The following is a 27,507-nucleotide window of genomic DNA, read 5'->3' as shown; positions in this document are numbered from 1 at the left end:
CTGCACAGGGCGCCACTGCTCACTCAGTGGAGGCAGCTTGAGGAAAAGCTTCATGACAACGCTCCTCATTGCATTTCGCTTTTGTGCAAAACAAAACAAAAGAACAACAGGAACGAAATATTTAGGAAATACACGAACTTATTTATTCTGTAAATTTAGAGAATGTCTACGGCTAGTCCGTCTGGGCTCAGTAGTGAGGAACTTGTTAACCTTGTAGCGGGCACAGTGTCAACCTGACACTCCTGTGCAACGAGTTTTAACTCTTATTGGCTGCCGACTGCGGCCCCGAAGAATACTGAATAAATGCGCATCAGTGTGCTACCCTGAGCAGGGAACATGATATCATGGAGTTTCTAACATGGAGCAAGGTGAAGGTGACGCGACTATGAAGGACCGCCCCTGCTTAGCTTCAGAGATCAGATGAGAACAGGCTGGTATGGCCGTAAGTGAGAGGCTTCCTCGACAACGGGGTTCATGTAGATACTGTAACCCATTTATTGGGATTTAAAAAGCAATTTAGAGTGAAAGATATTGATTAGTTTCTACTTTTATTTTTAATAGCTGCACATGACAGCACAGTTATAATGCATACTTAATGCTGCAATATTCACGTCATAAACAATTGTGAGTGTTTGCACAAAAACATCTACAGGTGCTCTGTGCATGTACAGTGATATTGATGTAACGCTTGAAGAATTTGACATTAGAACATGAGTGGAAGAGCTCTTTGCGTGAGACTCACTAACCATCCTATTCGAAAATGAGCTTAAAGAGTGCCTCAGATCCGTTTCAATATTTAAACTGTCATTTGTGTGTTGAAATGCAAAAGCTTACGGCACCTGGTATTCCCAGGCAGTCTCCCATCCAAGTACTGACCAGGCCCGACCCAGCTTGGCTTCCGAGATCAGACGAGATCGGGCACGTTCAGGGTGGTGTGGCCGTAAGCGAGGGACTGCTTCACAAACAGCCTCTTTATACATGCTGTGATGACACAGTCATGCTTACGTTTTTATGTCCTGTATATAAGTTGAATTGTCCAAAGCACAAAAATGTTGGACTTCCAAATGGTCCTAACACACTGTGTGCTCTCTGTCACTTTAACACTGTGCTGTGAGAAAGTAACATGTGTTATTATGGTGACGTTACCGCGGGAAAAGCATTTTTGCAGCTCAGTGTTGAAGTTGCAGTTCACAACAAAGGTTTGCATGTTTTCGCTGTAACAAGTGAGGCTTAGTACAATTATATTTCAAAGTGTGTGACATTTGCCAAGTATAAAAGGTCTTTTATAGCAGGTTTCCCTCGCTTACAGCCATACCACCCTGAATGCGCCCGATCTCGTCTGATATCGGAAGCTAAGCAGGGTCGGGCCTGGTCAGTACTTGGATGGGAGACCGCCTGGGCATACCAGGTGCTGTAAGCTTTTGCACTTCCACACACAAACTGCAGAGGGCGCCACTGCTCACTCAGTGGAGGCAGCTTGAGGAAAAGCTTCATGACAACGCTCCTCATTGCATTTCGCTTTTGTGCAAAACAAAACAAAAGAACAACAGGAACGAAATATTTAGGAAATACACGAACTTATTTATTCTGTAAATGTAGAGAATGTCTACGGCTAGTCCGTCTGGGCTCAGTAGTGAGGAACTTGTTAACCTTGTAGCGTGCAGCGGGCACAGTGTCAACCTGACACTCCTGTGCAACGAGTTTTAACTCTTATTGGCTGCCGACTGCGGCCCCGAAGAATACTGAATAAATGCGCATCAGTGTGCTACCCTGAGCAGGGAACACGATACCATGGAGTTTCTAACATGGAGCAAGGTGAAGGTGACGCGACTTTCCAATTTTAACATTGGTGGCGCTGTCACTTGGTGTTCGCTCGCTCTGTGGTAGAGTATCACTTCCTGTTCCTGCTCAAACACAGTGGTGTTTCTGAGTAGCTTAATTGCTTAGCAATTTAATTAACAACTTTTAAATACATTCTTCTTTCATAGTATAATCTTCACGTGCTTCATCCGAAGCACACTTTCTGTGTACTCACTACCTAATTTATAGCCAAAGTATTCACTCACTGTCTCTGTACTGTCTCGCTAGCTTAGCTTAGCTCGTAGCCGACTCATTAGCACCATGGCTACTTCACCTGTCCCTCCTGCACTTTCTTGCTCATTGTGTTAGATGTTTAGTTACTCCTCGGCCTCCTTTAGCAGTAATGATATCTGTAACAAATGTAGCATATTTGCAGCGCTGGAGGCCAGGATTACTGAATTGGAGACTCGGCTTCGCACCCTTCATTCACCCGTAGCTAGCCAGGCCCCTGTAGCTGGTGCAGCCGAAAATAGCGTAGGCCCCGCTAGCTGTTCCCCGGCAGGTCCCAAGCAGCTGGGGAAACAGGGAGGCTGGGTCACGGTGAGGAGGAAGCATAGTCCTAAACAGAAGCCCCAGGTACACCACCAACCCGTTCATGTGTCTAACCGTTTTTCCCCACTCGGCGACACACCCGCCGGGGGTCAAACTCTGGTAATTGGCAATTCTGTTCTCAGACATGTGAAGCTAGAGACACCGGCAACCATAGTCAATTCTCTTCCAGGGGCCAGAGCAGGCGACATTGAAGGAAATTTAAAACTGCTGGCTAAGGGTAAACGTAAATTCAGTAAAATCATATTTCACGTCGGCGGTAATGACACCCAGTTACGCCAATCGGAGGTCACTAAAATCAATATTGAATCGGTGTGCAACTTTGCCAAAACAATGTCGGACTCTGTAGTTTTCTCTGGTCCCCTCCCCAATCAGACCAGGAGTGACATGTTTAGCCGCATGTTCTCCTTAAATTGCTGGCTGTCTGAGTGGTGTCCCAGAAACGATGTGGGCTTCATAGATAATTGGCAAACCTTCTGGAGGAAACCTGGTCTTGTTAGGAGAGACGGCATCCATCCCACTTTGGATGGAGCAGCTCTCATTTCTAGAAATATGGACAAATTTATTAAACCCCCCAAAATATGACTATCCAGAGTTGGGACCAGGAAGCAGAGTTGCAGTCTTACACGCCTCTCTGCAGCTTCTCTTCCCCTGCTACCCCCCCAAAAACCCATCTCCATAGAGACTGTGTCAGCTTCCAAAAAGACAAAAAACAAACTAAAAACCAGCAACAAACAACTTAAACATAAACAATTACAAAGAAAGAACAATACAGTATCCACATCTGAACCAAAGAGTAAAACAGTGAAATGTGGATTATTAAATATTAGGTCTCTCTCCTCCAAGTCTCTGTTAGTACATGACTTAATAATTGATCAACAAATTGATTTACTCTGCCTTACAGAAATCTGGTTGCAGCAGGATGATTATGTTAGTTTAAATGAATCAACACCCCCGAGTCATTCTAACTACCAGATATCTCGAAGCACAGGCCGAGGGGGCGGTGTGGCAGCAATTTTTCACACCAGCCTATTAATTAATGAAAGACCAAGACAGACTTTTAATTCATTCGAAAGCCTGATGCTTAACATTGTCCATCTCAGCTGTGAAACTCAGAAACCAGTCTTACTTGTTATCATCTATCGTCCACCTGGGCCTTACACAGAGTTTCTGTCTGATTTCTCAGACTTTATATCTAATTTAGTTCTGAGCTCAGATAAAATAATTATTGTGGGTGATTTTAACATCCATGTAGATGCTAAAAATGACAGCCTCAACATGGCATTTAATCTGTTATTAGACTCAATTGGTTTCTCTCAAAATGTAAAAGAACCCACCCACCACTTTAATCACACTCTAGATCTTGTTTTAACATATGGCATAGAAACTGAACATTTAACAGTGTTTCCTGAAAACCCTCTCCTGTCTGATCATTTCCTGATAACATTTACTTTTACAATAATTAATTACACAGTGGTGAAGAGTAGACTTTATCAAAGTAGATGTCTTTCTGAAAGCACTGTAACTAAGTTTAAGAATATAATCCACCCACTGTTATCATCTCCAATGCCCTGTACCAACACAGAGCAGAGCAGCTATCTGAACGCTACCCCAACAGAGGTCGATTATCTTGTTAATAATTTCACCTCCTCACTACGTACGACTCTGGATACTGTAGCTCCTGTGAAAACTAAGGCCTCAAATCAGAAGTACCTGACTCCGTGGTATAATTCTCAAACACGTACCCTAATGCAGATGACTCGTAATCTGGAGAGGAAATGGCGTGTCACAAATCTAGAGGATCATCATTTAGCCTGGAGAAATAGTTTGCTGCTTTATAAGAAAGCCCTCCGCAAAGCCAGAACATCTTACTATTCATCACTGATTGAAGTAAATAAGAACAACCCAAGGTTTCTCTTCAGCACTGTAGCCAGGCTGACAAAAAGTCAGAGCTCTTTTGAGCCAACCATCCCTTTAACGTTAACTAGTAATGACTTCATGAACTTCTTCACAAATAAAATTTTTATCATTAGAGAAAAAATTACCAGTAATCATCCCACAGATGTAATATTATCTACAGTTACTCTTAGTACCATTGATGTTAAGTTAGACTCTTTTTCTCCAATTGATCTTTCTGAGTTAACTTCAATAATTACTTCCTCCAAACCATCAACGTGTCTTTTAGACCCCATTCCTACAAAACTGCTCAAAGAAGTCCTGCCATTAATTAATTCTTCGATCTTAAATATGATCAACCTATCTCTAATAATCGGCTATGTACCACAGGCCTTCAAGCTGGCTGTAGTTAAACCTTTACTCAAAAAGCCATCTCTAGACCCAGCAGTCTTAGCTAATTATAGGCCAATCTCCAACCTTCCTTTCATATCAAAAAACCTTGAAAGAGTAGTTGTCAAACAGCTAACAGATCATCTGCAGAGGAATGGTTTATTTGAAGAGTTTCAGTCAGGTTTCAGAGCTCAGCACAGCACAGAAACAGCTTTAGTGAAGGTTACAAATGATCTTCCTATGGCCTCTGACAGTGGACTCATCTCTGTGCTTGTCCTGCTAGACCTCAGTGCAGCGTTCGATACTGTTGACCATAATATCCTATTAGAGCGATTAGAACATGCTGTAGGTATTACAAGTACTGCACTGCAGTGGTTTGTATCATATCTATCTAATAGACTCCAATTCGTGCATGTAAATGGAGAGTCCTCTTCACACACTGAGGTTAATTATGGAGTTCCACAGGGTTCAGTGCTAGGACCAATTCTGTTTACATTATACATGCTTCCCTTAGGCAGTATCATTAGAAGACATAGCATACATTTTCACTGCTATGCAGATGACACCCAGCTCTATCTGTCCATGAAGCCAGATAACACACACCAATTAGTTAAACTGCAGGAATGTCTTAAAGACATAAAGACCTGGATGGCCGCTAACTTTCTGCTTCTTAATTCAGATAAAACTGAGGTTATTGTACTCGGCCCTGAAAAGCCTAGAAATATGGTATGTAACCAGATTCTTACTCTGGATGGCATTCCCTTGGCCTGCAGTAACGCGGTGAGGAACCTTGGAGTCATTTTTGACCAGGACATGTCCTTCAATTTGCGCAACATCTCTAAAATTAGAAATATCCTGTCTCAGAGTGACGCTGAAAAACTAGTTCATGCATTTATTACTTCCAGGCTGGACTACTGTAATTCATTATTATCAGGATGTCCAAAAAACTCACTGAAAAGCCTTCAGCTAATCCAAAATGCTGCAGCAAGAGTCCTGACAGGGACTAGAAAGAGAGAGCATATTTCTCCTGTTTTGGCTTCCCTTCATTGGCTTCCTGTTAAATCCAGAATTGAATTCAAAATCCTGCTCCTCCCATTCAAGGTCTTAAATAATCAGGCCCCATCTTATCTTAATGACCTTGTAGTACCATATCACCCTATTAGAGTGCTCCGCTCTCGCTCTGCAGGTCTACTTGTTGTTCCTAGAGTATTTAAAAGTAGAATTGGAGGGACAGCCTTCAGTTTTCAGGCCCCTCTTCTATGGAACCAGCTTCCAGTTTGGATTCGGGAGACAGACACTATCTCTACTTTTAAGATAAAACTTAAAACTTTCCTTTTTGCTAAAGCATATAGTTAGGGCTGGACCAGGTGACCCTGGATCCTCCCTTAGTTATGCTGCAATAGATGTAGGCTGCCGGGGGATTCCCATGATGCATTGAGTTTTTCCTTTCCAGTCACCTTTCTCACTCACTATGTATTAATAGACCTCTGCATTGAATCATATCTGTTATTAACCTCTGTCTCTCTTCCACAGCATGTCTTTATCCTGTCTTCCTTCTCTCACCCCAACCGGTCGCAGCAGATGGCCGGCCCTCCCTGAGCCTGGTTCTGCCGGAGGTTTCTTCCTGTTAAAAGGGAGTTTTTCCTTCCCACTGTTGCCAAAGTGCTTGCTCATAGGGGGTATATGATTGTTGGGTTTTTCTCTGTATCTATGAAGCGCCTTGAGGCGACTTTTGTTGTGATTTGGCGCTATATAAATAAAATTGAATTGAAAATTGAATTGAATATGAAGGACCACCCCTGCTTAGCTTCAGAGATCAGATGAGAACAGGCTGGTATGGCCGTAAGTGAGAGGCTTCCTCGACAACGGGGTTCATGTAGATACTGTAACCCATTTATTGGGATTTAAAAAACAATTTAGAGTGAAGGATATTGATTAGTTTCTACTTTTATTTTTAATAGCTGCACATGACAGCACAGTTATAATGCATACTTAATGCTGCAATATTCACGTCATAAACAATTGTGAGTGTTTGCACAAAAACATCTACAGGTGCTCTGTGCATGTACAGTGATATTGATGTAACGCTTGAAGAATTTGACATTAGAACATGAGTGGAAGAGCTCTTTGCGTGAGACTCACTAACCATCCTATTCGAAAATGAGCTTAAAGAGTGCCTCAGATCCGTTTCAATATTTAAACTGTCATTTGTGTGTTGAAATGCAAAAGCTTACGGCACCTGGTATTCCCAGGCAGTCTCCCATCCAAGTACTGACCAGGCCCGACCCAGCTTGGCTTCCGAGATCAGACGAGATCGGGCGCGTTCAGGGTGGTGTGGCCGTAAGCGAGGGACTGCTTCACAAACAGCCTCTTTATACATGCTGTGATGACACAGTCATGCTTACGTTTTTATGTCCTGTATATAAGTTGAATTGTCCAAAGCACAAAAATGTTGGACTTCCAAATGGTCCTAACACACTGTGTGCTCTCTGTCACTTTAACACTGTGCTGTGAGAAAGTAACATGTGTTATTATGGTGACGTTACCGCGGGAAAAGCATTTTTGCAGCTCAGTGTTGAAGCTGCAGTTCACAACAAAGGTTTGCATGTTTTCGCTGTAATATGTGAAGCTTAGTACAATCCTATATTTCGATTAGTTTCTACTTTTAATTTTAATAGCTGCACATGACAGGACTATGGAGCGCCACGATTGACATAATGAATTAATTAAATACACCATAAAAATAATTAATTAAATGTGTCAATAATTAATTAAAATTGGAATTAATTAATTAAATAAATAGTTATGACACATGTAATTAATTAATTATCGACACATTTAATTAATTATTTATGTATTTCATATTTTAATTAATTATTGACACATTTAATTAATTAATTATGGACACATTTAATTAATTATTTATGTATTTCACATTTTAATTAATTGACACATTTTATTAATTATTTAATGATATATTTATTTATTTCATTTTGGCAGTCCTGGCGCCTGGCTCTCATCTTGAAATAATTTTATCTGTCACCCTCACCCATCAAACTCAGGGGGCGGGGTTAACGCTGATCGAGTCAAAACCATTGCTTTGGCCTGGTGGCCATTGTTTCTAGCACACAACAACCGGCATGTGGAAGCTAACAGAACTGAACTTTGAAAAACTCTGTTCGTGTGTCACCAAATACCGTTTTAATATTTTTTTAGCCGAGAATGTAGTGGTTTAATCTTCATGTGTCTGGTCGGTTTGTCAAGATACAGCCTCTTTGCAAAAGTGCTTCGATGATTTCGGAGATGTCTGCCCAGTCTAACGGCAAAGCGTGGGACAGACCCGCTCGCCTCGCAAGCAATCCCACCGACAAAGCGCAGGCCCCGGTACACAGCTGTAGTAACCCCCGCTGACTTCTTTTACTGAGGTTATATTTATCGGTGTTTTATTTCCTGATGTTCTTATGTGTCCTACGTGTTTCAGTCGCCAATTCTGAATTATAACTAACATTAAAAACATGTTTAAGGAGGAGAGAGAGCAAATAAACCTGTTTAACATCTGATCTTTGGGTTTTTGTTCAGTAATCAGTGTGACCTGTGTATAAACGCATAAAAGAGATAATGTTGGTGTTTCTGTCATGTAGTAACTGCTGGCTTTAACTGTACAAAGGTTGTTCGACACTATGAAACACATACAGACTTCATGATGTTCGGCTAATATTTTTATAGTGAATATTAATCACGAGGGTAAACGGCCCTGTACACCACGGAGCGAGGTCAGCACATCCACGATATCCTCAGCTCCATGAGTTAACACAAAGTTTCCCAGCTGACTATCTAACTTCCAACTATTCCAGAGACGTGAAAATATACAGCATAAAGAAAAGTGTAAGAGACTCAGCAGCAGATTAGAATAACAGTTACACATTTAATAAATCACCAAATGAATCCAAGAAAAGAGCAAACCTGTTCCGACAATTTGAGTTTGTATTCCCTCAGCTGCAGACTCGCTGCTGTTTAAATGTTTGAAAAGGAAGATTAGATATAAACAAACGTCAACCATAGACTCAGTCTGCCTTCACATTTGATATGAGGCCAGCACGTATAGTGGCTGTGTCCTGTTTTAAGATCATACGTGTAAAATTGTTGTCTGACCTCCGTCGATCCAGCCGCTCAGAGTCCGTGGTTACCGTGGTTACTGCATAAGCAGCTATAATGTTAACAGCTGGCACTGAGGAAACCTACCGGCAGCATGGGTGTTTATGTTTTTCATTGCAAAAGAACCGTCTGAATGGTTAACTGAAGTTAACTTGGATAAATTATAGTTAAGGAGTATCACAGATAACGCCCACGTGAGCTGTGCGACTGTTCACCACTACACTGAAATCAGCAGGCTATTACTGAAATACATGTGCTATTTCATAAACTATGATATAAATAGGGAGGTCCTATTAACATGTTTAGTTTTAAAGGACACCTTCCTGCCTTTAGTCTCCTTCATGAGCAGTATTAGTTTTCTTCTAACATCCAGAAGTCTGCACGATGCGTTTCATAGTTTGTAACAAGCCTTTGACAGGTAAACATAACATGACCGAAAAAGCAAAAAAATGGTTCATTTATGTTTGACGTGTTTATTCCTCCCTAAATATCGTCGGTGAAGTTTGCCATGCAAGTCAGATTTTCCTGCGCATTTTTTATACCTCTGCCAACAGAGAGAGAAAAAATCACATTCTAACAGACAGCTGGTGCTTAGAATACAGTTGAATAACTATTAAAAAACAGATGATATTTAGATGATAGTTCAGTCTAACACATGTGCCAGTGAACCATTAAACGTCTGTGAAACTATGCAGTTATGAAACGTAACTTTAACCTCAGCCAAACCGATTTGCTCAGTTGTAAATAAAACAGCGAAGTAAACGTGACCCGACAGACAGAACCTGAGTGAATGAAGTCCAGCGTTTAACCACTGAGAGCTAAAACTCAGCTGAGGTTTCAAAGCTGTGTGCCGGTGATTGGACATCAGCCGCTGATGAAGCTGGTTCACCTATAAAGTGCTCTGTAAGGAAACAAGCTCCAGCTCCAATTTTAATTAATTATTGCCACGTTTAATTAATTATTTAATGGTGTATTTAATTAATTCACTATGGCAGTCCTGGCGCTCCATATGCTGCTGCTGTTTTATCAAAATTTTATCAGATGTGGCTGATATTTTTCTTAAAAACAAAAATAAGGTAAAAAACCAAATCTGGTAATTATTTGTTTTTACATTCATCGGGCCCCAATGTGACCAAATATCAAAGAGAAAGTCTGGAACTGAAGTTAAGAAGTACCCACCGAAGGAAGGATGAATGGCTGGATCATGAAAACCTGACATATCTCTGCATGTTGTGTTTTTCCTCTCGGCTGTAAAAAGGCTGATGGTCATCACCCCGCTGGTCGGATGGTTGGGGTGGAGAGCCAGGTTTGTGCATGCAGTACCTCAAGAACGAGGCTACGTAGGATTTAAGCTAACGACGTTGACGAGTTTGAATCTCGGTGACCTCGACCTCGAGGTCTCTGGCAGTGGACCCGGTCATGTGAGCAATGTTGTGCCTGGCTCTTCCACTTTAGGGATTACAGCTCCTAACGCGTTCATTCCTACTGGGACCACTTCGTTCTTGACCTTCTACGTTGGCTCCAGTTTTCCTCCAGTTTTTCTCATGCTCCCCTTCCTGACATGCTCTCTGCTGGGACTGCCACATCTATTACAACCAGTGTTGGTCAAGTTACTTGAAAAAAGTAATCAGTAACTAATTACTGATTACTTCCCCAAAAAAGTAATCCCGTTACTTTACTGATTACTTATTTTCAAAAGTAATTAATTACTTAGTTACTTAGTTACTTAGTTACTTTTTAAAAACACGATTTACAACCTGAAGAGGTGATAAAGCGATAGATCTTTCAGCCCAATTCTACTTTTTCTACATAATCCATCATACAAAATGTAATCAAATGGAAAAGTCCCTTTTTAAAACTTGTTTTATTAGTTTTAATCTTTTAACTTTATGCATCAAGCAAAAATGTAATTATATGCAACATTCACTGACTGGAAGAAATTTGTTTAATATTTAAACCTATTTTCTGCACATTCCAGCACATAATTTTTTTTTTTGTGTGTTTACACTCAGTCTTTCAAATAGATGCAAGTAAAACACAGCAGAAAATAAATAAAGTCAAAGACTAGCGGTCCTTTTGCTCTATTTTCACCTGTAAAGCAGGAGCAGGGTAGGCGGAGGTTTACCCTGGTGCAGGTGTGCCGCAGCGGTCAGTGGAAGGATATGGCAGCTCTGTGAATTTCCCATTACGTCGTTGCGCACTCGGTGCTTGCTTGGAAGTTTAGGGTTTTTTTCGCTGTAAAAAGAAGTTTTCTTCCCACGCACGATGGACACTAATGTTTTTGTCACTTTTTATGGAGTCAAACTTAAAGTAAGGTCAGTACTTCCACGCTTTAAACGCTGCACGCTCATACTCTCTCCCGCACTCGATATATGATCCATTGTTGATCTGCACACAGCTGTTGTCACTAACGGCGCACTTGCTTACGTCACTGTCATGAGACATTCTTGCAAAAAAATCACGGTTTTAGTAACACAGTAACGCAGCGTTCCTACGGGAAAGTAACGGTAATCTAATTACCGTTTTTGCCACATACTCCTGCTAGAACACTCAGATCTGCCACTCAACTACTTCTGACCCAACCCAGATCTCGACTGAAGTCCCGGGGTGACCGTGCGTTTGCTCTGGCTGCCCCGGTACTGTGGAATACCCTTCCTCTCGACCTCCGCGCATCTGATTCCATTGCACTGTTCAAATCACGATTAAAAACCCACTTATTCAATCTTGCCTTTCCCTCTAGTTAATATTTCTTTTATGATTTTATATCATGCACTTCTATGCTCATTTAAATTCTTGTTTGCTCTGTACCTGTTGCTTTCCTATGTATTAGTGACAGTTATCTGCTTGCATATTTAGTACTTGCTTTGGTCCTATTTCTATTATCCTCCTCCTATACTCTATTTTACTTGTTAAGCACCTTGGCATACCCTTGGTTTTTAAGTGTGCTTTATAAATAAAGTTTATTATTATTATTATTATTATTATCATAGTAATCCCTTACTTTACTCGTTACTTGAAAAAAGTAATCGGATTACAGTAACGCGTTACTGTAATCGCGTTACTGCCCATCTCTGATCACAACTGCAGCCTTCTGCTCCTTGTCCAGCACCACTGTGTGTGGTTGATTAGCCAGCAGCTGCTGCCAGGTGTTCTTGGAGGGCTGTTTGCCTCTTTAGACAGTAGGTGTCCAGTACTATCCAGCTCTTCATTGTGGAGTCATTGTTGGATGTCTGTGTTTGTTATGTTGGCTTTTTCTGGGAGGTTCTTTGGTCTGCTGTTGGGTCCTCCAGCCACCTGATGTTGGTGTTGTGTGATGCTACTTTCTCACAGTACTGCTCAGTCTCAGGACCTGGTCATGGCGCCATCTCTGTCTTCCCTGGCTAACAGTAGTCTTGCATTCTTCCAGCCTGTGCGCCATCGCCCCACATAACCTGCACTGTGGCTCCTCCGTCATGGACTTGTAGACTAAGCGGAGCAATATTAAGATGTGGAAAGGCTCCAAAGTTAAAGCCAATTAATCGTCTGCTTTGACAGGTCCCACTATGTCCAGATTCCTTGTAAACCCAGTACCGTGCTTTCCTCCTCTAGCTGCCGGACCTCGGCTCGGACCATGCCTCTCCTCAGCCAGGGCTCAGCTATTGCCCATTGTTGGAAGTGGGTGGACCCGAGTCCCTAACGCCCCATGCAGGACTTGCCAATGATTCTTGGTACTATACCATGATGGTATAGCCAGACCTTGAATTTGCCTGGTATGCCTGAACCTGCATCTTATCTAGCCACTCTACATCGTGCTCCTGCAGTGGATGAACTCTCATTTCAAGCCCGCTGGCACAGACTTTCCCGGGAAGGCTGAGGAGAGTGATCCCTCCTACATAGTCTAATATGAACCATAAGCTTTATTATTGTAAAGTGGAAGCATTAACTAGCTGTGTATATCATATTGTCTGCAATCATACTGGTACAAATTCTTACGTGATACAAAACTGTCATACTGAGATATCATTGCTATAGCAACACCAGGTGGTTATGATCCCTAGTGCATGCAATTAAGAGACAAGCCTGGGCATGTCTGGGAGTAAGAGCCACATGTGTCAGTCTGCAGTGGAGCAACTTCAGGAACCTCCAACAATCACAGTGCTCTGCAACATATGCAAGAACCTGTTTCAGCCCTTCAGGTGAAAAAACTGTGCGCTACAGTCAGGCTGTGTGTGGGGAGATATTAGCTGCTGGTGTCATGTGACCCAAATGTAAACAAATGACTCCACCAAGTGTGGCTGAAGGACGTCATGTGACAGGAAGAGCAAACAGTGGATGAAAGTTACTGATACAGTACATGGTGCAAGACCAAAGCAGCAGGTTAAAAAGCTCAACTCATGACCCAACATCCCAGGTAGAAGAGTCTTCAGCTTTATTGTGAAAATATTGTGCAGGTTCCTAAAGAGTCACAAGGTTAAGTTACTTTAGTTACTGTTTAACAAAAGTTTCCAGGCCAAACTACGACTAACACCAACCCAGTTTCTGTACTACATTTGACTTATTCTGTGTTGCAGTGCCGTGCCACTTTCACGCTGCTGCAAACGGCACTGTGTCATCAGTGACAGTAGCTCATTGGAAGCAATCATGGGATGCCCTTCATTTAATCAAACTTAGAAATGCTGCAGAAAATATCTTTTTGTGTAAATGATCAGAAACATTATTACCACAAATCTTCTTAAAGTATCACTTTGAGCCTGTAAACAAACGGGCACAGCCCTGGTTTATAAACTTTTACTTTGAGTCGGTTCAGAAAGTTGAAGACGTCGTAAGAGAGGCTGCTAAATCATTTTGAGATTGAAGAACATGAAAGAATCATGTTGTTTTCCTGAGCAATGAGAACAATTGAAAACCAGAGCTGTAAGTCAGCTATGTAGAGTTCGAGATGTGTGCATGTTCCCTTTGAAAGTCAGATCACCAGTCCACATTTGCTGAGCTTTACAGTACCAACGTCACAATCTGCAGCTTTCTGCTTGTATTCCTGAGGTTTAAACTGCAATGACTGAGGCTTTATTGAACTGTTCCACTCAGTGCTTGGCCCGCTGCAGTCAGTGATGCAGGATCTGCACTCGGACGACGACGACGATTCAGAGGACGACAACGACGACGTGGATTCAGACAGGGATCGAGCAGCACACCTCACACACCACCAGCACAGGTTAGTAACCCGAGGGCAGCTTTTCGAATGGCTGAACCGCACACTAGTTTAGTTTCATAGAGCTGTGTGCAGACATTGGTAATGAATTCCTTTTAACCAGGATATTGCTATTATGAGGGCTACTTTGTATCTCACATGTTTGTGCAGTAGAGCCAGCCTTTAACAACAAACCTGTAAAATGATGAAGAGCCGCTATTTAAATCTTGGTTAAAATTGCTTGGGACAGTTTCTAAAGGTTCTTTCAACGTGCCTTTTACTAACTTTTCAAGTATTTCATGTAAGCTCTTTCCAACTCTCTCCACCATCCTGTTGGTGGAGGCGTGCCGTCAACCTTGGCCAAAAAGCATAACTTAACCAGATCGTCTCCGTCTCCAACAGTTGACCGGTTTTCTATCATCTATGCCAGGGGTGGGCAATTCCAGGCCTCGATGGCCGGTGTCCTGCAGGTTTTAGATGTGTCCTTGATCCAACACAGCTGATTCAAATGGATAAATGACCTCCTCATGATGTCCTGAAGTTCTCCAGAGGCTGGTAATGAACTAATCATGTGATTCAGGTGTGTTGACCCAGGGTGAGATCTAAAACCTGCAGGACACCGGCCCTCGAGGCCTGGAGTTGGACACCCCTGATCTAGCAGGCCCCTCTCTGACACTGATTCTGCGAGAGTCATCTTCATGTTAAAGACCGTCCTTCGTCCCCACTCTCTCAGATGGGGGATTTTTCATTGTTAGCGGTTTTTAGCTAACAGCTGAGACAACAGTTTTAATGTCTTTATTCTTTGTGACTTCATACTTAGGATTAGTTTAAGTGATGGCAGCAGAAGTGACAGCTCCTCCCATTCCCCGCTGTCGTGCAGTGAGGCCCCACCCTTATTAAAGTCTACTAATAACCAGGTAATCATATCAGTAATATACTGGCTTATGTCTTAGAGCAGCATGATTGAAAGCCACAGTATCCAGGTGTGTGCGTGACCCTGGGTGACTCTTTGCTCTTCTGTCTGTCAGATAGTGGAAGTAAAAAGTCCCACCAAGCAGAGCAAGCAAGACAAAAGCATGGAGTGTGATAAGGTGAGAACGAGTGTCTTTGGTTTTTAGATGTGGAGTAGACTAGTAAATATTCTGAAATATAGAAAGTGTTGTTATGTCTTGGGGTTTGTTACCATCAGCCACTGCTACATCATGACAGCCGTGTTTGCTGTGTGCTTTTCAGGTTTACCTGGATGAGCTGGTGGAGCTGCATAAAAGACTAATGACACTAAGAGAAGGTCACATACTGCAACAGGTGAGCTGATGTCAGCAGTGTCCGATACGTCCATCAGACACAAACCCACTTCTACAAAGCTTGGGATCCGTGTCAGATGTAAAAACTGAATTCAGTGATTTTCAGATCTCAGATTTTATTCACACGATTTAAATCGACCAGTTGAGGAAACACGTTAGCGCAGGTCGAAGCTCTCTTCTGATTGGCCAGCTGAGAGCGTGCTGTGCCTGCAGCAGATGACTGCATAAAGAAATCTGCTTGTTTAAAATAAATATTAGACCTTAGACGAAATAATAATGATGAAGTAGTAATGTATAACAATAGTTAATAGTTGCAGACTTTACTTTGACCCAGCCTGTGCCCACCACTCTCACTGTCTGTCTTGCAGATTGTAAACCTGATTGAAGAGACCGGACACTTCCACATTACAAACACTACGTTTGACTTTGACCTTTGCTCTTTGGACAGAAGTACAGTAAGGAAGCTGCAGAGCTATCTCGGGACGTCCTGAGGCACACAGCAGTTGGGTGCTGGATCCGAGCCTCTGACTCGTCCTGTATCAGTTCCAGCTGTAGTTGGCGTGTCTAAACCTCACAGTGGGTCCAGCCTGCTGCTTCGACTCCCCCGAACAAAGAGTTCACCCTGCTGCAGAAATCGGGGGTAGATGTACGAGATCAGGATGTCAGCAGGCAACAATCTGAAAGCTTGATATGAAGGGTTGGTGGGTGGGAGTGATTCTGCTGCCATGTATGTTGTTGTTTATCGTGACAAGTGCATGATCAACTTTGCCTTACAACATTGTACGTCTTATTTATTAAATTTAATTTGCAGGTGTGTGTGCGTGTGTGTTGGGTGGAAAAAAGTGAAACAGGACTTTGAAGAGCTCTATAAGGCACAAGTCTGACCAGTAACACTACTCTGCTTCGGTCTCCGATCAGATATCCGAGTCATTCATTTCCCTGGGATCAAACAGCGTCCGCACAGATGCATCTCTGTTGTTCTGTTTTGTTGTGTGCGACCTCACAGTTTGCAAAGACGTGTGAAATATGAAGAAGAATCCAGCAGGAGGTCTGGATACAAAGTGACACATCATGGCGAGCGTGCTGAGTTGAGAGCGCCGTCGTCTGAAAACTAAAAGTTGAGAAGTTTCTCCAGTTTGTTCTGGAGTTAAAGCTTTAAAAAAACTTTATTTGTAAGTGTGTCTTTATTAAAGCCACCTTTATGCAAACTCTGAACTTTGAATCCACTGGAGCTTTACAAAAATCTTTGGCCTTGTCTCCTGCTGAAAGTGTCCTTCCTACATAGGAGTGTAGGGAGCACATTAACATAAAGGTCCTTCTGAGAATAAAGTGGAAATGTGCAGATTAGTTATTGCAACTAAACCTGATCCTGAAGCATTTCACCAGCTCACAGTGCAGCCGTGGCACTTAAAACGACTGTAATCGCCACATTTCAGTGTTTTTCTCTAAAAAGATTTTTGACTTTATTCTCAAAATGATCGACATTGTTTTTTAATCTTACTGTGGTCCTGTTACTCGGCTCTACAAAGTGAACTCATTTTACCAGCTTTAAATACCAGATGAACTCATGTCGGCTGCTTTAAAAACCTGTTTAATGTTGTTTAAACAACAGGGCATGAATGGCTGCTCGCCTGTGCTGAGCACTCATCTTTGGTACAGGAGAGCTGCCTCTCAGGAGGTCCTGCCCACTAAGCTTTTGCTTCTGATCGCCTGCCTAAGCACAGATCATGGGTTCAGTTGGTTTAGGATGTTTGTAGACAAAGATCCACTAACACGTGGAGTCATACAACCGACCCAAAACCTGCAGGAGGAACCGTTAACAGGTACTCTGAGGTGTGGATGTGTTTCACCTGTTAAATCAAAGCTCAGCGTGAGACGAGGCCTTTCTTGGAGTCGCCACAGGGACACGTGACAGTCTGATGAGGATGATTTCGTATTTTGAGGATTGAATGAACTATAAATGTTCTGTATGATGTGCAGATCGCACACATGTGGATGAGCTGGTTTTTGTATGTGCGTCTGAAGTAGCTGTGTACACTGTGCACAAATTGTGGTGTCAGGCCCAAAATGTTTGCTGTGTGCATCTTACAGCAGCCTCTGATCATTAGTTCAAAATATCAGCTTTTAGCTCCACCTAGTGGTAGCATGTTAAAACTGCTGCACAGCTCCCTGAAGTGGGAAATCCACAGTTAAATGATTCATCTCATCTTTATTCACTGCTTATATTAAGTTAATGTGAATGATGCATACAAAGCCCTGCCTTTGGTTCAAGCAGACTTACTCCACGATTCTGTGACCATCGTTACCCCCAAAGTCGATGTCTTTGCCTAAAAATATGTAAAATGTTGTTTCCTGGTTAAAGCAGTCACAGGACTGATTGCCCCCTATTGGCTGTTAGTACAGGCCGACAGCTTCACCCTTCTGTACTACACCTTAAAATAATATAAACTCATTAATAGCACTAATAAAAATGTGATTATCTGACCAGTTTTTGATGTGATGCTTTAAAAGCAGTGCGTTTCGTTATGGCTGACAGCTGCAGAGGCCCCTGTTTAGATTACAGTAGCTGTTCTGCATCCTTAAAACTAACCTGCCTGTTCCAACAACAAACTTAAGTAGTGCAGCTGCTAAACTGTAGTGATGCACTCAGAGCCTGGAGACCCAGGCTGGTAAAATCAGTTCCCTCGTTTCCTACAAGCTAAACAAGCAAAAGTAGTTTTGGGTTTTTTGGACTGCCTTCATGTTCCTGCAGCTGGAGGATTGGTACCTTCTGTATTTACTTCCATAACTGAATCTGAGGCCATGGTCCTCAGCAGGAAAAGGGTGGAGTGCCCACCCACAGTGGGCTGATCTCTTAGATGGACATTAACACCCTCACCCCTCGTCAGGTTTTCCAACTGCTTTGTGGATAAGACGTCTTGGACGATCATCTTGGGTGTTGCAGGAAACAGCGGGATGTTTCATCCCGGGGATGGAGGTGCCATGTTTCTGCTGATGTTCTAAATGAGCTCATCTGCACAGCATAGTGGAAGCATGTGCTAGGATCATTGTAGTCTCCCCTTCATGCTACCATTGCTACTGCTATTGTAATCATTTATTTAAACAGCATTATCTCTGGTGGACACGATAAAGGCTTCATTACGAGCCACGAGGGTTTTGTGTTGCTTTTTTAAACTAAAAGGGAAAGTCCCCACTGAGACTCCTTTAAGCCATTCTCGCTTGAGAAAATGTAGCTGAGGGAGAGGAGCTGGGTACAAAGGAAGAATGGAACCGAGGGGTGGGAGAACGCTTCAGCGGTCCGGCAAACACTTCCTCCAATAAAACTGGGAGACCTTCAAAATAACCTCCCGCAGAAGAGACACAGAGACATCGACTGTCACACTGGCATAAGGCCAAGGAAGTGAAAAGCTGCCCACCCACCAAACCCCACCCTCACCTCCACACAAACCTCTGCACATGATGACACATCTGCCCTTCCTCACTCGTATCACTGCCTGCAGCTGTGAAGGCAGGCTTCTTGGGGAAAACACACTTCCTTCACTTCTACACATAAGCAAGTGCAACTGACTGATTTCATCGTAAATTGTAAACAAAATAAATATTAATTCATTTAAAAAAGTGTTCTTTGAGTTTCCTTGGCATATTGTTTACAAACAAGCATGTTAGCACAGCGGATTTATCACTGAACACAGTAGCAGCTCGATCTGCATGTTTACAAACCCTTTGTAAGTAACCAAGTTCAAGCAGCCACATATAGACTCATCAGACTTTGGCTCAGTGACGTGAATCCGTTGAGATGAAGCCTTGCAGATAAAGAAGATATCCGACATCAATAACACAGTTCCTTGAGGACTGCAGTGCTAATAGGACCGATGCAATGAATGCTACTATCATCAATTTGGTTAAATGGTTAATTACTCTAAGCTGGATAACTAAGCTAATAAAATATTAACCGATGCATCTCAAAGTTGGGACAGGGCCATCTCTACTGCTGACCATGAAACAGAGCTTTTGACCCACTGTTAGTTTAGTTTTCAAATCAAATCAAATCACTTTTATTGTCACATCACATGTGCAGGCACACTGGCACAGCACATGCGAGTGAAATTCTTGTGTGCGAGCCCCACAAGCAACAGAGATGTGCAAACACAACAACACAAACAAGCAAAATACAAGAATGGCCAACCTGAAACTAATAAATATATGTACAATATATAATAGTGTATGCATTTCTGGATGTGTATACTAAATGTTTTCCTACGTGTGTGTGTGTGTGTGTGTGTGTGTGTGTGTGTGTGTGTGTGTGTGTGTGTGTATACACATTTTTACAAATTAAATAGTAAAAAAAATAATAAAATAAAATATATAAAAATATACAGAGTTGAATATGTGCAAAACAGTGGCATTACTGTACAGTGTGTAGTGCATAATGTTGAAGTTCCAGTAGTGAAGCTGAGGTGTCTATGAAGTGTTCAGCAGTCTGATGGCCTGATGGAAAAAGCTGTCTCTCAGTCTGCTGGTACGGGACCGGATGCTGCAGAACCTCCTTCCTGATGGAAGCAGTCTGAACAGTTTATGGCTGGGGTGACTGGAGTCCTTGATGATCCTCCCCGCTTTCCTCAGGCACCGCTTCCTGTAGATTTCTTGGAGGGAGGGAAGCTCACCTCCAATTATCCGTTCAGAGCACCGCACTACTCGCTGGAGAGCTTTGCAGTTGTAGGCGGTGCTGTTGCCGTACCAGGTGGTGATGCATCCAGTGAGGATGCTCTCAATGGCACAGTGATAGAAGGTCCTGAGGATGCGGGGGCTCATGCCAAATCTTTTCAGTCTCCTGAGAAAGAAGAGGCGCTGCTGCGCCTTCTTCACTGTTTTGTTTATGTGTACTGACCACGTAAGATCCTCAGCCAGGTGTACGCCAAGGAACCGGAAGCTGCTCACTCTCTCCACAGCAGCGCCGTTGATGGTGATGGGGGTGTGTACTTCTCTGCACCTCCGGAAGTCCACTATCAACTCCTTTGTCTTTGCGACGTTGAGGGTGAGATGGTTGTCTTGACACCAGTGGGTCAGGGCGCTGACCTCCTCCCTGTAAGCCGTCTCATCACCGTTGGTGATAAGACCCACCACTGTAGTGTCATCCGCAAACTTCACAATGATGTTGGAGTTGTTAGTGGCTGTGCAGTCGTAGGTGTAGAGTGAGTACAGGAGAGGGCTCAGTACACACCCCTGTGGAGCACCAGTGTTCAGTGTGATGGGGGATGAGGTGATGCTGCCCAGTCTGACCACTTGGCGTCTGTCAGACAGGAAGCTAAGGATCCAGCTGCAGAGGGAGCTGCTCAGTCCTAGATCCTGCAGTTTCCTGTCCAGCTTCGAGGGAACGATGGTATTGAATGCTGAGCTGTAATCTACAAACAGCATTCTCACATACGTGTCTCTCTTCTCCAGAAGAGAGACACATGATGACCACGTTTTGGTCATCATGTGACCTGCAGTCAGCTGAGGCTGAAGCAGTGATGTGGTCACTCAGTGAAAATGCAACATCCAGATGAACAGAATACACATGCAGGGATCTCAGCTGAAACGTTTGTTCTACTGTCCATAAAATATGGAAATATGAAGTTTTACATTTTAGAGCGTTCCAGCTTTTCTTGGAATTGAGATCGTGTCACGTTATGGCATTTATTCACCTCAAACATACAATATGCACATTGACCCACACAGAAATAACTGCAAAGTGAAGATAATCAAAATTAATGAAATCACAAAAAAAAATCAGGTTCCAGCTCACGAATAGTTTTTCCTCCTCAACTCATTCCCGTTTCTCCCAGCGGGGAAGCTGACAACAAAGTGAAGACCACCAGAGTGTACGTGGCCTCTGTTTGCAGAGGGATCCTCGACCTCCCAGCCATTGTCATCAAATTTGCAAAGAGCTGCCATAATTCAAACACGTGCATGGATGCTATGCTTTTGGCTCGCTCGTGTCCGTCATTTCCCCTGTGGCCAATCATGTTGGCCTTCCTGTTGCTCTCCTGTGGAATTCTGGGTGGGGGGCATTTCTGTCTTCCTCCCTCCCCCACCCTTTTGCTCACAAAATCCATAAGAATTAGCTGTTCAAAAAATTCAATCAAGTTATGTAAAGGACAAAAGCAAGCAGACTTCAAAGGGGCGGGATGAGGAGACATGCTGCATACAAAGGCTCCAGACACTTCTTTCAGCACTCAGACCCCCTGCACCAGCAAAACGGACCCAGCCTCTTGGAACAAAGCCCAGTCCTGAACCTGGTCTTTGATTTCAGCGGTCTTGGCACTGCTCCTTCTTTGCTTTGTTCGTCTTGATGGAGCTACGCTGTGTAGCAAACCGTGACCCCTGCAGCCCACCCTGTTTGCATGAGGCAGCACACACAGTCATACATGCAGACAAAGCCAAACTGCCATAAAACAGGAAATAAGAAGAAAGCTGATAAGGGAAAAAAACCAGTGTGCTGACAATACAGTCTCATCTCTCACAGATTACAGGCACCGTGAGTGTTGCTGCTGTCTGTTCTGATAAATTAGTCATGTGTGATGGTGCGTCTGAACAAGGAAGCGGGAAGGGAAAGAAAAACCAAACTTAGAGTCCCCGCTCTCCTGGAAACCGCCTCATTGTCTGTGTTGTCCAACGCCGCATTTGTTTTTTAGCGTGCCAGTTTCTACTCCATTCTCAAGCTTTTATAAAAATCTAACATCGGATATGTTTATTTAATTTACTGGGGTTGTATTTGAAGAATTACTTGCAGTAAGTAACTGTGCACTTCTGGAAACGAGAGGCAAAAGACACAAGCAGTCAGCTGATCCAAAAACAGCTACAGTAAGTACAGCAGGTCAAAGGTAACGCAGGCTCTGCTTTGTTTTAGCTACTTTTACAGTTCAGCAAACTCAGACTAAACCAGGTAAATCTCAAACTGACTGTTTTATTAAGGTAGAAGTCCACAAGATGTGAAAAACAGCACAGTTTTTACAACACAGCTACCACCATGCTAATGTCTGCAGCCTGTTAGCAGCCCAAATGAAGCAGCAGCATTACTTAACAATACTGTGGTAATGAGCATCGACTATAAAGTTTGGGCTGACCTGACTGCGTTTGTGTGTTTGTAGGGACAGAGATGAACAGGGAGACAGAATCAGATGAATTTTTCTGAGTGCATCCTCCACAGAGCATACACAAGAAGAAAACCATAATCATTTGTCCTCACTGTAAACAGAAGCTAAACTAAAACCACTGCAAAAGAAAACATCACAGTGAAACAGTCCAAGGACTGCCCACGGGGGATCTTATCACAGCCACAGAACACAGCTTTAAATTGTGTAATTTAAGTGATCTCGATAGCTCTGTTTTGGAAGTTCAGTTAATGCTAGAAATGTGTTTTGGACTTTGTACATGCTCTTTGGAGTTTGTACGTAACCACTTTTTTTACATTAGAAATTCCTTTTGTGCATGATTTTAATAATAAATTAATTAAAGCAACAAAACAACCTGAAGAGCCAGTTGGGAGCCGAAAGAGCCGGCTCTTTTTAGTGAGCCGAGCAGAAAGAGCCGGTTCTCTAAAGAAGAGCAGAGTCCTGGCCCCTAGCCCTGCCAGTGTAGCAGAAATGATGAGGATGATGATGCAGCAGCAGGTGTTCTTCTCTGCATGAGTAGCTTAATGTTGTTCGTGTGTAATGTACGTTGAGTAGGCTAACCACGTTATTACATTAATGCACATAAGGTGAACTAGCAAACACCATTGTACCATGCGGCTGTCTTCTTGTTTGATGGCAGATACTCCCTTCACCCTGGCCAAAAAGGCTAAAATGACCAAAGAAAAAGTGGAAAACAGCTAAACATGAGAGGTTTTTGGACAAAGTTTGTGTTTTTCCATTGTTTAAGCACTGCTTCCAGCCAAGAGTGATACCATATATGCCCCTATAGCTGCAGAAAAGGCTAACATTGTTATCTTTTTACAAAAAAACAGCTGAACATGAGAGGTTTTTGGACCAATTTTGTGTTCTCCATTCTTTAAGCACCAGTTTGAGCACCGTTTAAGCACCGGCACCGTTTCAAAAGTACTGGTTTGGTACTGGTATTGGATAAAACCTAAACGATACCCATCCCTACATGCTACCAATCCCAAAGTGGCAAAAAGAAAGGGAGAAAACAGGAGCTTTCTGAACAGGTGGGAGAATATGATGAAAAAAATTAATTTAATTAAATTTAAAATTTAATTCAGAATGCTGCAAATGCAATTTTTATTTAAGAAATGACTTCAACTGATCTGTTATTTAATTGGAAATTTGATTTTGCATGTGTGCAATATTAAGTTTATATTAGTTTTATATATTGTTTAGTATTAAGCTTTGCTTGTTCCATATTTCGTTTTTCAGCAAAACTTGTTTGAGTCCATAAGAAAAGATTCCTTGTTATATTTGGAGGAAGATTTTTTTTCAATGATTATTTGATCCAGTTATGAACTGGTGCAGAACTGAAGAAGCTTCTCGGATGAGAGGTGAAACGTCTTCAAGTAACTTAAAGAAGTCCAGACGCTTTTCTTTGCAAGCTCCTTTGATCCAGTTATGAACTTTGGCCCACTGTGTATTTGAGTTTGACACCCCTGCCCCCTGCTTTAACGCGTAAAATGAAGTGGCAAACCGTCCTGGCTTTATAATTATGATCTGTCTTTCAACAAATATTTAATTTATTACTTAGTCTCGCTGATACTCGTGTAATTTTAGGAGGCGATTTTAATTGTGTACTTGATAAACTCTTGGTTAGATCCACTCAAACCTCCCAGTTGTTTAACGCTTCGACTGTTCTGAATAATAATATGTTGAGTTCTACTAACCTGTTGATGTTTGGAGACTGTGTAACCCCACTGGTAGAGATTACTCTTGTTTTTCACAAGTGCACAAATCGTACTCCAGAATAGATTATTTTTTTGCTTGATTCTAAATTGATGTCTAAAGTTGTATGCTCAACTTATCATAATATCTTGATCTTGGATCTTTAGTCCTGGACTTCTGTGGTACGAAACAACTGGCGTTTTCACCCGTCACTCCTGTCTGAGACATCCTTTTGCCGATTTATGACAACTAAAATATCAGAATTCTTGGAAACTAATGATAAACAAGACGTTTCTGATTCGATTCTATGGGAAACATGCGAGGAGAAATTATTTCTTTTGAATCCTCGTTAAAAAAAGGACGCCAGAAACGCCTGTTCGAAATAGAAGCTGAATTAACACAGTTAGAACAGGACCACAAGGCCTCCTCTTGTCCCTCTTTGTTTCAAGACATCATTAAAAGGAAGTTTGAGTAAACCACAATTTTATCTTGTCAAGTAACAGATCAGCTATTTAGGATCAGACAGAAGCATTTTGTGTTTGGAGATAAGCCCCATAAGCTTCTTTCTCGGCAGCTGAGAGGCCTACAGGCTAGTAGGGCTATACACAAAATAAAATCAAGATCAGGCGAAATTTTAATTAGCCCTAAAGCTATTAATGAGCGATTTAGAGAATATTATGAAGAGCTCTATATGTCGAAATCTTGGGGCAATATTTCTCATTGGTTTGGGAAGCAGGATCTCCCGACAATGAATGACGCTGCAGGAGAGGCTTTAAACTCAGATATTACTGTTGAAGAAGTTTCGAAAGCTATTAAGTCATTCCCCAGTGGAAAGTCCCCAGGCCCAGATGGGTTTGGCATTGAATTGTATAAAAAATACTCTGAAAAGGTGGCCCTGCTTTTATTGAGAATGTTTAAGCATTCTTTCCATACTCAAGCATTCCGCCGTGCGCTAATATTTCTTTGTTATTGAAAGAAGGAAAGGATGAAACAGAATGTTCCTCTTATCGACATATTGCTTTGTTGAATTTGGATATGAAAATTTCCACTAAAATTTTGGCAAACAGATTAAATAGACATGTTGGATCAATTATCCATCCGGATCAAACTGGGTTTGTCCCCCAGAGGTTTTCCTTCTTTAATGTTTGAAGATTGATGAATGTTATGTACAGTGTTGGGTAAGTTACTTTAAATTAGTAACTTAGTTACATTACTAGTTACTTATATCAAAAGTAACTCAGTTACTTCAAGTTACTCATTACTTTCAGAGTAACTAGTTACTAGGGAAAGTAACTTTGGTTTTACTCAGACTTCTCTTGTTAATGTGTTGCTTCTGTAACTGGATACCCAGCATTGCCAGTCTTCTAGCTTGCTTACTTGCCACACGTGCACTGTGCCACCTACCAATAGAAAGGAAAAGATAATGTGCACATTTCCAGGAGAGAAATCCCACGCTTGGACCGTTGTTGGCCGCTGCATGATTCATGATTCTCACTCGCTTTTGCAACTTTGTACTTTTGTGTTACTCGCAGCAACAACTCCACCTCATTGTTAGTCCATTTAAAAAAACTCTGCGCTTTTCAAAGAGACGTTTCTAAGAGCCGGGAAGTAAATAAGCGGCAGACAGAAATGAGGCAGGTCGAATCGTCTTGCGTTTCACGCATGCGCAGTACTGGGACGTAAGAGTTTCAACCCTTTCAATGTGGATGCACAACTCTGTGAAAACAGCTGAAAACACTAGTGTGGACGCGGAGTGTTTTCAGACAAAGACGCCGTTTTCAAATCTATCCGGGCTGGTGTGGACGTGGCCTCAGTCTGGAAAAGACGTGTTTCTCAATCCCACAAGCACCACTGTGAGCCTGTCTGCTGCCAGCTGCCGACTGGGGGACTTGTGTCTGTCAGACGCGTGTGATTTTAGCAAAGATTATTTAGTTTTGCAACATAAGAGAAAGAGGAATTTGGTGACCTTGGTCCATGAGAAGTCCATAACAAATAAGTTGGATATGGATGACTCTGTAAGAGTGTTTTTGGAAAGGTAAACAGGAGACTGTTGTTGTAGAGTGGACCGAGGAGAAAGGAGAGTGGAGCTGTTTAGTTGCAAACAGACTTCAGTTCCTTGCGAAACAAATAAGCTTAAAGCATGACAAAATCTGTTTTGTTCAAGAGCTGGTGATTTTTTTTTTCATTACTATGCCAACCCGTTTTAGTTTTGTAAATATTGGTTATATTGAGAAGTCTTATTTTAATCTTTATTTTACAAATTTATTTGAGAATTAGGCCATTCAATAAAGATGGATTTGATGTTGTTGGTTGTAAAGATCTGGATGGATAGTTTAATTTATTCTTTATTTTCTTTTTTAATTCTATTTTTGAGTTTTATTTTTTAAGACTTGGTGAACTGTATTTTTTAAATAACATCGCCTACCCTTTTTAGTTTTGTTAATATTAGCAATAGTAAGATGTATTATTGCTGGGCTTGGATATATTTAATATAAGGCATCTAATTAGTGCTTTTAGTTGTTAGTTGTTGTTTAGTTGTTGTTAGAATCTGATGATGTCATGGTCCTGGGTCGGTGACCCAGCGCTTTAAGTTTATTATTATCATTTTCCAGTTTATTATCATGATGATTATTGTTGTTTGAGTTCTACGTGTTATATTCGGTCTGCATCTGTATCTCTGTCTGTCTATGGTGTCACCCTGTCTGTGTGTGAATCTGTCTGTTTAGTTCAACGTCTTGTCTCCCTGTGTCTGAGTTTCCTGTTTTATTGTGAAGGTCTGTGTCATATGTCAATGTGTTCAGTTTTACCTTTCTCCTGTCTCGTTAGCCTAGTTCCTCCCATTCAAGGTCTTAAATAATCAGGCCCCATCTTATCTTAATGACCTTGTAGTACCATATCACCCTATTAGAGTGCTCCGCTCTCGCTCTGCAGGTCTACTTGTTGTTCCTAGAGTATTTAAAAGTAGAATTGGAGGGACAGCCTTCAGTTTTCAGGCCCCTCTTCTATGGAACCAGCTTCCAGTTTGGATTCGGGAGACAGACACTATCTCTACTTTTAAGATAAAACTTAAAACTTTCCTTTTTGCTAAAGCATATAGTTAGGGCTGGACCAGGTGACCCTGGATCCTCCCTTAGTTATGCTGCAATAGATGTAGGCTGCCGGGGGATTCCCATGATGCATTGAGTTTTTCCTTTCCAGTCACCTTTCTCACTCACTATGTATTAATAGACCTCTGCATTGAATCATATCTGTTATTAACCTCTGTCTCTCTTCCACAGCATGTCTTTATCCTGTCTTCCTTCTCTCACCCCAACCGGTCGCAGCAGATGGCCGG

General features: G+C 42.2%; 1 protein-coding gene and 3 non-coding genes across 4 annotated transcripts; 2 read left to right on the top strand and 2 right to left on the bottom strand.

Annotated features, from left to right (window-relative positions):
- Positions 1-827: 827 nt before the first annotated feature.
- LOC147336639 (5S ribosomal RNA) lies at positions 828-946 on the bottom strand. The gene has a single exon (XR_015128697.1). It is a non-coding gene; the product is annotated as a 5S ribosomal RNA (ribosomal RNA).
- A 355-nt stretch (positions 947-1,301) lies between these two features.
- LOC147336638 (5S ribosomal RNA) lies at positions 1,302-1,420 on the top strand. The gene has a single exon (XR_015128692.1). It is a non-coding gene; the product is annotated as a 5S ribosomal RNA (ribosomal RNA).
- A 5,502-nt stretch (positions 1,421-6,922) lies between these two features.
- LOC147336637 (5S ribosomal RNA) lies at positions 6,923-7,041 on the bottom strand. Its single transcript, XR_015128694.1, has one exon. It is a non-coding gene; the product is annotated as a 5S ribosomal RNA (ribosomal RNA).
- A 6,877-nt stretch (positions 7,042-13,918) lies between these two features.
- Positions 13,919-16,135, top strand: LOC147336636 (protein AF-9-like). Its single transcript, XM_086285530.1, has 5 exons — positions 13,919-14,041; positions 14,838-14,934; positions 15,046-15,108; positions 15,251-15,322; positions 15,690-16,135. The coding sequence occupies exons 1-5, from the start codon at positions 13,938-13,940 to the stop codon at positions 15,810-15,812; spliced, it is 459 nt and encodes a 152-aa protein (XP_086141656.1). The 5' UTR covers positions 13,919-13,937; the 3' UTR covers positions 15,813-16,135.
- The last annotated feature ends 11,372 nt before the right edge of the window (positions 16,136-27,507 follow it).

The sequence above is a fragment of the Aulonocara sp. 'chitande type north' Nkhata Bay genome, linkage group LG3, assembly GCF_057382095.1.
Source record: "Aulonocara sp. 'chitande type north' Nkhata Bay isolate Kocher_YH1m ecotype deep benthic linkage group LG3, A_spYH_male_GT1.1, whole genome shotgun sequence".
In the NCBI taxonomy this organism is placed as follows: Eukaryota; Metazoa; Chordata; class Actinopteri; order Cichliformes; family Cichlidae; genus Aulonocara; species Aulonocara sp. 'chitande type north' Nkhata Bay.
This window is presented reverse-complemented; position numbering and strand designations above follow the sequence as displayed.